Source organism: Electrona antarctica (assembly GCF_951216825.1).
Source record: "Electrona antarctica genome assembly, chromosome: 11".
NCBI lineage: Eukaryota > Metazoa > Chordata > Actinopteri > Myctophiformes > Myctophidae > Electrona > Electrona antarctica.
In genome coordinates, this window is record NC_136792.1 from 21897931 (window position 1) to 21910386 (window position 12456).

Sequence of the window (12456 nt, forward strand, 5' to 3'; positions counted from 1 at the left end):
TCAAATACAGCACCTAAGACACATCACTGGGGGGAAAAACATGAATTTGAAAAGTACAACCCTTTATTTCTTACTTCTATCTTTGTTTTTAGCCACTACCCTCAGTGGCTGTGACATTGTCATTGTTTGCCTTATTTACAGCAAAATATCATTCTTGATTTCAGAAAATAATGAATCAGATGGGTTGTATCATAGTGTTTAGATTGACCACAATAGCCTTAAAAAATGAACTGAAATGCACAGCAAGAACGTGATAATGTCTTAAGTAAATACCTAAGAATGCACCAATATTGGCTTTTAAGTTTCACGCCATTTACGCCACGACTTTTCTGTTGGTGCTGGTGTCAGTCATGTTCTTCCACCACACACCTAATGGCCTTTGACCACTTCTTTGCCCTTTCTTCCCCCCATCTCTTGGTTTCCCCCTCCCCCATCCAGGAAGAAGAGGATTTGCATTCGGAGGTAACTGCACCAGCGTCCGTCTCTCTATGTCCTTCCTTATAATCACCAACAGCGTGGGTTTGTTGTTGTGGAAAATCAGGAAAGGACATTAGTCTGTTTTTTTTTGGTGGCTTTATGATCTGATGCCCCACCATTTACTCTAAGAAGGCCACCACGTTTGTACTTTCCTTTGTCTAACCTTTTTTGTAATTTTATGTATTCTCTTTTACCTCCCTTCTTCTAACCCAGTGGTTCTCAAAGTGGGGTCCGGAGACCCCCAGGGGTCCTTGAACGTCTTCCATGGGGCTCATTTACATCACAATCAGTTTAACCACTTTAACTCCATGTTATACTTCGGCTAGTCAAAAACAGCCGATCTACAATCTTACAAAATGTGTAGAAATAGTTCACCTCAAATCTAATCTTCTGGGCGCCCCTGGAACACAGTATTTTCAGCTGTGGGTCAGCGAATTATTACAGTTTTGGGGACCTTGACATGAAAATGTTTGAGAACCACTGTTCTAACCCATATAATCTCACCCTGTCTGTCTGTCTGTCTGTCTGTCTGTCTGTCTGTCTGTCTGTCTGTCTGTCTGTCTGTCTGTCTGTCTGTCTGTCTGTCTGTCTGTCTGTCTGTCTGTCTGTCTGTCTCTCTGTCTGTCTCTCTGTCTCTCTGTCTCTCTCTCACTCTCTTTTAACATCCCGTTCCTCATTTCTTCCCAGTCCTGTTGCTGCTTCCAGACACTCTGATATGTCCTTGTAGTTGCCATTTTAAAACCCACACCTTTCCCAATAGCGCATGCCATTGGTGCCCTCTCTCCCCTCCATTCAGCCTCTGACCAGCTATCTATTATCCCCTCTAGGATGAAGAAGAACTGCGACAGCTTGAGGTAGATTGATGTTTCATTTAATCTAATATGTGCAACAGCCTCTCTTTTATTTCTTCTCTTTTTTTATCTTCCAACACTTTCACTGCATTTATCTGACATTCCTTCAATTTCCCTCTAACTGATTCTTGGGTAGTTTGGGTGGGTATTATGACAATAGGCACGGGGGGGTTATATGAGGGGTATGGTGGTCAATGAAGGCCCAGAGAGCTGAACAGGGGCAGTGGAACACGCCAGAGGTACCAGACTAAAGCACACCTTCAGCCACTGTATTTTTCAAAGTGCATCATGTAGCAAGGTAGCATCATGTTAGCCTGGCTAATAAGCCAGACTCAAATCACACTGTCGTGTAATCCGCCGGCAGGCAATTTTCTTTTGCCAACGGCTGATTCGGTCTGGCTTATTAGCCAGGCTAGCATCATGTAGATTAGAATGGCTTTCATAGAACTGCTTACAACAGACATTGACCCGAAAGGTCAGCTGCATTTTTCTAAGTGACACTATTCCCATAGCCTGGAGGACAGCTGCATGTTTCTAAGCGATACCGTTCCCATAACCTGGAGGGACATGTCAGGATAGACACAGGCCTTTTGAATGTAAACAACTGCTAGGCCATGAGTAATTGATGTCTCTTTCATGTGGAGCAAATCCCGCTCAGTATACATTTTAGACCCCGCTTCTTCACAGAAGATCCTAGTTCATAAGTAGAAGATGTTCCACTGTTATTATACCAAGCTTTTGTAATGCAATAAAAGGCAATATAGTGTGCATTAAGTGAAAGTGCACAGATCAAATAAAACAGACTAAAACAGGCACAGTGAATAACACAGGTTGATTGTGAGATCATGTGTATATTCGGAGAATGGAATAGTATTTGAGGGTGAGTAAAACGTCTTGGTATGGTCAACAATACTGCCAAGCCATGTCCTTTAAAATGATTATCCTAAATCCACATTTCCACACTAACATACAATATGCACACACGCTTGTGTTTTCCACACTGCATATTCTTTGCCTGTGGTTATCATGAGGCCTAGGCTCAGAGTTGGCCACAGTCTAATTGCAGCCTTTTTCACACTGCATGTCTTAAACCCAGGGTTAGGTAATTTACCATTATTTATAGAAAGTAAGGACGGATGCTGCTTCAGAGAGGGGCTAACTAGGGGTTGTAGTTGGAGTTTGCTAATACTGTACCATCTTGTCTAAGATAATCACAGTTGTTTGGTGAAAAACTATTATTTTTTGTCTCTTCCAAAATCCTAAAGTAGACTAAATTAAATAAAATGTTCCCTGTGATTATGAATAGTGATAACTAATGTGTGAAGTACTATCGGCAAGAGTTTCCCAGCAGCTCGGGTCATGATTTGTGTGTGCATGTTTTGATTAAGGATTTTACAAAGTAATCATCCCTGGGTTTAGTACAGTGTGGAAAACGGCTGTTGTCTTTTCAACATTCCAAATTATCACTGCCTGATGCTCTGCTTACACCACACCACTGTCACCACACATCACTGCTTTGCTCCGTCACCTTTCCGCTTTCTTTAAATCTCCACTCTCCTTGCAGGAGCAAGATGACCCAGCCAGTGAGGTAGTTTCATCTGGTTGCTATTTGTTGTAAATGGAAACATCCCATCTTCCTTTCCTTTCCTTTCCTTTCCTTTCCTTTCCTATCCTTTCCTTTCCTTTCTCTCTGTGTGATGCATGGGTTGTAAAGGTTTTTCCATGGAGATGCCTATAGCGGTGTTCAGCATGAACCACAACATGCTATTAGTTGAGGTGATGTGGTGCAAAACTACTGTTATGAGGCTGTTTGTTTGTGTGTATCATGTAGGTATGTATGTTTGTCTGTCTTTGTGCTATGTACTGTATATCATTTTGTCCACAAATCTGTCCACCAGAGGGTGCTGAAGTGACACAACTATTCACACGTAATTATAATATCAAGTAACATGGTTCCTCCCATTTAGTTACTTTGACATCTTAAACAAACAAGGATATTTTTGACTCTCTTATGTCTTTCTGTCATTAAAATGCTCAATACTCATGGTTTCTTCTTCCATAAGAAGAAAAGCCTGAAGTACTAGAGTAGAGGTATTTTCTGATCAAAATGACCGTTGTGCATGATGCAAAGGCATACAAAAGTTATGTGGAATTTAGCTAATGATCTTTCCTTCTTAAGACATTCCTGTGGTGTGCTGTCTTGTGCAAAATGAGACTAAATCTCATATTTTGGGTGTTATTTGGGGATGAGACTACAGTTCTGGTGTGTGGTTTGTGCCACATTGCGGACAAGATGATTTGACCTAGAGTCTGCAGAGTGATAATAATTTTGATTGCTTGGCCCATTTAAACCTGGAACAGCTATATGTTATTATACCTTTGAAGCCGGGAACACTGTGTGTACTTGTGATATACAGTATGTAGCTACATTAAGTTTGTCAGAGGAATGAAAATCAGGATTTAGGCCACATAGCAGTGGCTAAGTAAGAGTCCTTAGCCTGTTGCGTAGAGAAGGGAACATATGACTTGACAAACAGGGGATGTAGGACATACCTATCTTTAAAGAAGCCATCGATTATTTGTTGCAAAATAATGTTAGGATGACGTGCTGCACTGTGAACTCCTTAGCTTGGTTCTGTGAATCAGAATCTGCTGATGAATGTAGATGTTCTGCAAGTCCGAAGCCATGCTGTCAGTTAGGTGGACTGACAAAACATAATGGAGTTGCTAAATGTATATTATTGATATGCCTTTTGCCCTCTGAGAATATGTTGTACACCTGATGTACCGTAGGAACACAAGATACTGTGCCAGGCACATTGTCCAGCCAGTGCCTTTTGAGCACAACTGCAAATCATGCAGTGCTTTGCTGTTTTAAGCCATAGGAAACCATCTCATAGGAGGCCCCCTTAATAATAATAAAAACATGCCTTCATCACTCCTCAGGACTTAAAAATGATAGTGTGTGATGTTGCTAACTAGTTTTTCAACAAAGTAGAATGTAGTGTCATGCCTGTAGTTTGGGTTCAACTTAAGTCTTTCCCTGTTTGGCATTTCTACATTGCTGTTTTTCTGGATGCTTCTGCCAGATTCTCCCTGTCTGAACCCATTCCACCTAAAACCTCTAACTCCATGTGGTTTCACCCACTGACATGATCTTCCTTTACTTCACAAAACATCTTCTGTTTCTTTTTGATGTGCTCAAGGAGGAAGAAGAAGAAATTGAAGAACCAAAGGTAGTGCTATAGCAAGGAACACAGTGTGTCCCACAGTCCCACGTGAACAGCTGACATTGCTCCAGGCATGCTAGCCACCTGTCAAACACTTGTTCCACTATTGTTTGGGAAGAGGCAGCTGTGCAACACAAGCCAATACTCTTTCTCAATTCTTTACTTTCACTTCAATTGCTGCTTGTATCTGCAGTCTGATGCTGTTACTTTCAGCTCATCTACAGGCTCGTTGAAGAGCAATCAGGCAAAGCACAGAGATAAGACGTAATTGCTGTTTCTTTTCTTCTTTTTAGAAGGGGACATTTTTTATCTTTTGACTAGCAGGTTTGCCACCTGCCACGTTAGACAGGTCTTGTTTGCTCACTTTGTATGGAAATGGCCAAAGTAGATCTACCAGACTTACAAAGTGCAAGGTCAGAGTGAGCCATGCAACTAGTCAATCAACAATAGGGTCCTTCTTTTACCATTTTACTGATGAAGTAAAATATACGGAGTTCTACGGAGCAGAACTTGGTGTGCGGGCTCTCTATTCATGTATTATCCTTTCTTTTTTTTAACCTTTTTTTTAGTAGTTGATCCTATTTATCTTCCTCATACAGTAGTAGGCCTACTATAGATACTCTTGGGTTTCTTGGATATCTTCTGATAGCTCTCTAACTCTTCTGTTTATCTGTTGTCAATACATGATCCTCTGTTTCAACAGGAGGATGAGGATGAGGAGTAGTTGAACCCTGGAGAGGCTGAGGATGTATTTCATTACACAGGTACTGTAAACCATTCTCTCCCACCATGTTTTTCCTCCACTTTTACCACCAGGTGGCAGTAAAAGATAACCGTGGATCAGAGCAGAAATGACTAAGAGATGAATGAGTCTTCTTGCTGTTGCCATTATGTTTGAAGTTAATGTAACAGGCTTAATTAAAAGATAACCCTGTATTCAGAGGAGTCTGTTGCCTTGACCTTCGTATCAAATGTCCACATCATTATGAGATTAGATAACATCATCATTCATAAGCTTTGGTTGTTAGCGGTACCAAATAACTTGAAAGAAGCAACCACAATAATTTGCTAAAATTCTAAATATTTAATCTAACCCCGAGATTAACTGCGTGGTGCAGAAACGCCACTGTTATGAGTTCAGATGCTCATAGCTAGTATACTGTCTTTGGTTGACCTTGGTGTGTGTGTACATGGAGGCATGTCTTGTTATTGGGTACCTGAAGTGTTTTTTAAGTGTTCTGTCTGAGTGGGGGAAAGAAGCTCTGTACACAGTAAAAATCCTCAGACTCATACAGGTCCAATTGGTTCAGTTTGTACTCTCAGAGTTTAATGAACACTGAGGATTTTACTGTGTATCGAGTTGTTTACCAGGAACTGTCGCTCCACTTTCTGCAAATAACTTCAATGAGCACAGCGAGCACCTGGGGGATCAGCTGGCTGCAGCCACAATAAAAATATCATTCTCTCCTTGTTCTCCCAAGGCAGCAGTAGTGATGATGATGATGAAGATCATAATTATGTTAATAATAATAATCGTAATCTTCAAAGACAGGCTCCTCGTTCCCTCTCTCTCTGTATGTCGAGCACATATGTGGCTCACTGCAGGAGATATATTTATTTTGATTTGTTTGTTTTTATGTGGGGGACAATCCCCCCCCTCCCCCCCACAGACACACAGACACACACACAGACACACACACACACACACACACACACACACACACACACACACTCTTACATGGGCGCACACTCTCCAACCCGTCATATTTTGTTAGAAGAAGCCACTAAGTGAGCGACAGACCTGGCCCGCAGTGCTTGAATATAATTAAAATAATGATTGTCGACTTTATTTTATTAGATATTGGGATCAGGATTATTAACCACTTTCATTGGTATGATGCTTTTTAAAGGGGCTTGGAAACCTAGGCCAATATTTTTGTTTGTTCTACTGTACACGTTAAAAACTACTTTACTACGGGTAAAACATGGCAGGCTAGTAAGCAACACAGCTGCAGCTAATAAAATGTATAAGGGATGTTCGATTTAGGTGTGACTACGGCCATAGCTGTGCCATTGTGCAAGCATAGACAGTAGTCAGCAGTACAGTAGTCAGCAGTACTGTCAATGCTTGCACACTAGCACACCTACATCTAATTATTAATTTGATTAGCTGCAGCTGTGAACTACAAGGTCAGCCTTCAGCAACATGCCATGTTTAACCCTTATGTAATTTTTAACCTGAACCAGAAAGCAAACTACAGAATCAGCCGTAGGGTTTCATGACAATTTAATGAACAGCTCCCTCCCCCGGGCCCCCACTTATCAGCATGTTGAATGCTTTCAACTACAGTGAGTGTGGTAAATGAAATGTACTGTTGCTGAAATCCCTGCAGTCTATGGTTATAGAAATAGAAACCCAGGGAACAGAGTGGCATTCCGACGCACCGCCATTATGACTGCGTGGCTTCTGTGTGTGGTTAGGGTTTGGGTTAGAGACAGGTTTATTATTGAGCACGCTGGAATGCTGGTGCATCAGAATAGCGGGCTTCGGAATGCCAGTGTGTAACCGGAAACCCACAACATTGTTAACACATTGGATTGTTGCAGCCCTATGGCTGCCACTGTGGCGAGAAGAGATGCGCATTTGGTGACCCCAATTTATTCATCATCCCGTTTGTCTCGTCTAGCTTGGAGAGCCTCCCGTTTGTCCATCTGACCCGTGGCCTCTGACACTCAAACCCCTCTGACTGGACACCCCTTCCAACCGCCTTGCCTGCTGGAATCTTACTGGAAGCTATCCATCACACTGGAAACCATCAGTCTTACTGGAAACCGATCCGTCATATGTTGGAGGGTCAATCCATGTTGAAGGGGCTCATCCAACCAGTTACCCTACCTTTCCCCTTTTCCACTGCGATTTCAACATGATTTTTATATTGTTGCATGTGAGGAGAACTACTAGAAAATACACAATGTATTCTAGTAGTGTCAGTTTGTAATTGTTTTTGACTAAGCAGCTTTTGTACAATGTACATACACACGTCGTTATGTTAAACATTTGAGAAAATAATTCAGGCATATTTCTTCTGTTTTGATGTCGGAAAGAAACAGTAGTTTTATACCACAGTTTTGTAATGAAGACTCATACGCTAGCTTGAAAATTCAAACCCTTTCATTGTTTCAACCTCATGAAGCCTAGCTGGGCATGTCATCATCGGAGAACATTTGGCCGAAATTCGCAATATCGCAAATGTGTTGCGATATTGTGAGCTTGTAGATCTGCTATTTGATGCAACATGAATTGGTTTAATTGGTTAAGTGGAGTTGTTTTACTTCCTAAAGCTACAATAAACTTCTAACTAAATAAAGGGACTGACTCACACTGGAGTAGAACTGTCAACGCTGTGCCTTGAAGCCCTTGATGACTGCAAAAAGTCCTGCTATAGTCCCGTACATCTGAATGTAACCCAGTGATTCTTATGTCAACATGAGAAATCTTCTGTATGAATGTTATAGTACCTACTATATCAGTGTTTCCCAACCTGAGCTCCAGGCCCCCCTTGGTGGGTCGCCTTGAGTGCGAGCGAGGCCATGTCTGTTTGGGGGTCGTTCAACATCTTAAATGTGCACAAAATCATATTGTCATATTGTCAAAAACGATCTTGAATCTATTTGAATATAGATTTTTCAAAGAGCCAATTTCTTCCAACTGTGCAAAAATAGCTATTCTACAAACACGTGTGGGGATCTCAGCTTCTATCAGATGTAAGAAGGGGGGGGGGGGGAAGGGGGGCTCAGAGGAAAAAAGGTTGGGAACCACTGTACTATAACTGCTACTATTACTACTGCTGTCTAATCAATGCACTTTGTTGTATGTAGAACAAAACCTGGGACTAGAGCCCTAGATGTGACAAAAGGCCAATAAACTAGCGTGGTATAAAAACAACCCTGGAATTCCATGTGTTCGAGTTGAAATTACACTGTTGGGCTATTTCTAGAGCCATGCGCAATAGTGAAATCTGGTGAGTCAACAGGATGTAACAAGGAAAGGTTAGGTCCTTTCAGACACTGGCAGGGAATGTATTGTGTAGAGGTTAGAATAGGTAGGCTAACAAACGAAAGGGATATATACACAGTCACACACACACACACACACACACACACACAGTATCTCTCTCACACACACACACACACACACACACACACACACACACACACACTACTGTATATACATACACGTATCCATTGATTGAAATTGTAATGCCAAATATCAAAGTTCAAATCATCCTAGTATTGCCATTTTTAGACCAGACATTTTGTAAATAATATGTGACTTGTTCCATTCTTTTAAGGAGGGAGGGGAGACCAAGATATGAGGCCTCTGGAGGCTGGATAAATTAGGGGAGCATTGTTCTCAGTATGAGTCACAGTGTGTATTTACTCCCAGGGAAGGGGCTAAAGTTCCCATCGATGTTTGGTAATATTTAACAGGATGGTTTTGGGTGATGTGGCTCAGAAAATAAACAAGAGGAGATAGCGGCATGGTCTCCACGGTGGCCCAGATACCTACAAACAGTTCCTGGCACCTGCTACAAGTCCACAGAGACGCCACACAGAGGTGAGTAGGATAGTTTATGATGGCTTATTCCGTTTTATTCAGTGAATTTTAAGGTAGCATTGTCAGTATCTGCTGCAGGTTGAAGTTGTGAGTATGTAATGGGAAAGAGACATGGTCTCACTTAGATTAGAGTTATACTATAATGGGGTAGTTGTGCGGCTATAGTTGTGTTCCTATTTGAGCAGCTATATGTGAAAGTGTCATAAGTAGTGAGAAATGGCAAAAATGGTAATTTTCTGTTATTTTGGAATGTACCTCCCATTGCCAATGCTTTTGCATAATTGGATACATTTTAAATTATGTGCTGTGATCACATGTGGACGGATCTTTGACCTGGCAATTTTGTATGGTACAATTAAGAAGGTCTGAGGAAGGGCTGCGGCCCGAAACGTTACCAAATTAAAGTAAAGATACTTGGGAGCCTGAATTGGTGTACCGATTTTTTCATTTCTTGCAATTATGAAATCATTCACAAACTAATCACTCTAGTTTTTTGCTTGAAAATGTAGTAAATTTTCTAGACATGTAATGTTTCACTGACTAAACTAACTGAGATAATTTTCCCTTTTGGAAATGTTTAGTGTAGTACGAATACAATTGGACCCCGGCATGCATATATCGATTATATACTAGTGTGTAGGGAGACAGACCGTAATAGATTAGTTTACTGTTTCAGTCTGTTTGCCTCATTTTTAGGTAGATTCAGAAGGGAACAATGGCCTGACTGTTTACCTGAAAAGCATGGACAACCTTGTCCCGTTGATTCTCTCTCTACTACTGACATGCATGATTCAAGGTGAGGTTTGTCCAGTCCAGTACAAAGCACAGCAGAGGATGTATTCCTAAAATCTTCATTAAAGCAGGGCCTAACCCTAAACCAGTAATCTTTATCATACGTCTGACAATGCCTCAGCTGGTTCAATAGTGTATTTTAAACCATCTATTTAACGCCTACACCCTTGATATTAAACCCACTGCCAGTCTAATTAGAGGGCCAAATCATCTATCTACACTCTTTTCTTCCCAAAATGGCCAGGGTTCTTGTTCGCAGTAAGATATAGCCAGTGGCCGGGGACTTCAGAGTCACTGGTTCATGTTCCCAATTGGTATCCAGATGAATATGTTCATTACTCTGCCATTCTCTGATTACAATGACAAGAAAAGAGCTGTATGGGCTGGCCTAGATATTTCTCAGACCTCATTTCCTAAACGGATACATAATTTATGACTCCACATGCTGGCTGTAGCAGCTAAAGCAGTTAGCTCTCCAAACAAGTTATATATCACCCTGAGTGCTCTGGCATAACCCTATTATTTCATATTCCAAAGTTTCTACCCTGACCGTTAATATTCACCCCCTTTTCCCTCGATTTGTCAGTGATGATGGGGAACTATGCAGGCTCCTCTGAAATTCAATTGGAGAAGTGTGTGTGCGTGCGTGTGCGCGTGTGTGTGTGTGTGTGTGTGTGTGTGTGTGTGTGTGTGTGTGTGTGTGTGTGTGCGCGTGTGTGCAGGCATGCACACGCACATGTGGGTGTTTGTGTTACAGTGTGGGGCTTGTGTTTGTGTGTAATATCCTTCCCAGTGCCAAAGGGGTCTAATAGATGGCTCACGGCAGGTTATAATGGATCGCTTTGCTCCTTCGATGATTCTCCGTCTCATTCAGTCTTAATCCGGTGCACAGCCTTGTGGGGGTTTTCTCTTTAGCTGTGTAAGTGTTTACCCCAGTAGGGTGATGCGTGGCTTACAGCTGAAGGCTACAGTACACAAACTCATTTGCACTGTGCCTTTGGTTTGGGTTCTCCCCCTAAATCCTGCTTGCCCTACTTGTAGATCAGCTATTTTCAGTTTCAAAAATTAAAAAGTAATTTGATTATTGTCACCGGTAGGCTATTTGGTGTTTTTGATGTTATTAAAATGTTCCATATCGCTCAGCCCTAGGACAAAATGTAGACCGCATCTCTCTAAGGTTGTCTGCCTGTCTCTCTCTCTTCCTCTCTCTTTCTCTGACACACTCACATGTCCAGTTATTTCCCCTGCCCATTCTGCCCATTCTCTTTTAGATTTTTTACATCTTTTTCTTGTTTTCTTCCTGACAGGCAGTGTACCAGTTTCCTGCCTCATTCCTTTTTTTCCTCTTCATCCTGTTAATCTGTCAAATTCACTCACTTTTCTTTCACTTTCCTTTTTCTCTATCTCAGTTAACTCTCTTTCTCAGTCATGCAGTCATCTAGAAGTGGCATAGTGCACAGAGCCCTTTTCCCCTTCTTTCTTTTTTGGAGAGCCTATTTGACAGGAAGTGAGTGCTCACTCAGTTTAGCTTAGTGTCTTGTGGAAGCAACTTTGTGTGCAAATAACATTCAACTATGTATTACGCTCCATTTCATACAAAGTCTAACTCTTAACTCACTCTTGACAAGCAGCTGTCCCTAGTTGAAAATATAGAAAGAAATCCAATGATTACTGTGTCTCTGAAATCCTGGGTATTAATTTAACTCTCGAGAGTGTAAAAGTTACTGGGTTACCTTTACAGTTCATTTAGCACTCCAGCTTTTGCTGTGCCAGCATCTCTTTGCAATCATGTCATCTGGTAGGAGGTTCAAGAGCATCCGCGCAAGCACCAGCAGGCTGTCCAACAGTTTCTTCCCCCACAACCCTGAACACGCTCGCTATATACTGCCCCCAAAAGTTGCCAAAACCAAAACCAACATCAATAGCACTTTTGATTAGTACTGTACCTAGTCGGCTGTTGTTCAACCACTTAAAAAAAAAAAAAAAAAAAGGACACCAACGACCTCAATAATTTCAGACCAATATCGAAACTACCATTTCTCTCCAAAGCCCTTGAGAAAATAGTTTACTCCCAACGTTTAACTTTTATAAATGACTTTTTGAGAGGTATCAATCAGGTTTTAGAGCACATCACAGTACCGAAACGGCACTTCTTAGAGTTTTAAATGATATTAGAATGAATTCGGATGCTGGCTTGAACATGGTATTAGTGCTATTAGATCTTTCGGCCGCATTTGACACAATCGACCACAACATACTAATTGAAAGATTAGAAAATGTGGTGGGTGTGACTGGCCCAGCACTTGAGTCGTTTAAATCGTATCTGAGTGACAGAACCTTCACGGTTGCCGCTGGGAATGTGTCCTCCAGCCCGGCAGACATAACCTGTGGCGTTCCACAAGGTTCCATTTTGGGTCCTCTATTATTTTCTATTCATATGCTCCCATTAGGCCAAATCATCCGGAACTTTGACATCTCTTTCCATTTC

General features: G+C 41.6%; 1 protein-coding gene across 1 annotated transcript in view; it reads left to right on the plus strand.

Annotated features, from left to right (window-relative positions):
- get1 (guided entry of tail-anchored proteins factor 1) overlaps positions 1 to 8504 on the plus strand; it is a 32105-nt gene extending 23601 nt beyond the window's left edge. Inside the window, exons 14-17 of the mRNA XM_079513752.1 lie at positions 439 to 462; positions 1305 to 1331; positions 5262 to 5322; positions 7246 to 8504. Coding sequence (XP_079369878.1) covers positions 439 to 462; positions 1305 to 1331; positions 5262 to 5282 — 72 coding nt within the window. The 3' untranslated portion in view covers positions 5283 to 5322; positions 7246 to 8504. The remainder of the gene's footprint in view (positions 1 to 438; positions 463 to 1304; positions 1332 to 5261; positions 5323 to 7245) is intronic.
- The last annotated feature ends 3952 nt before the right edge of the window (positions 8505 to 12456 follow it).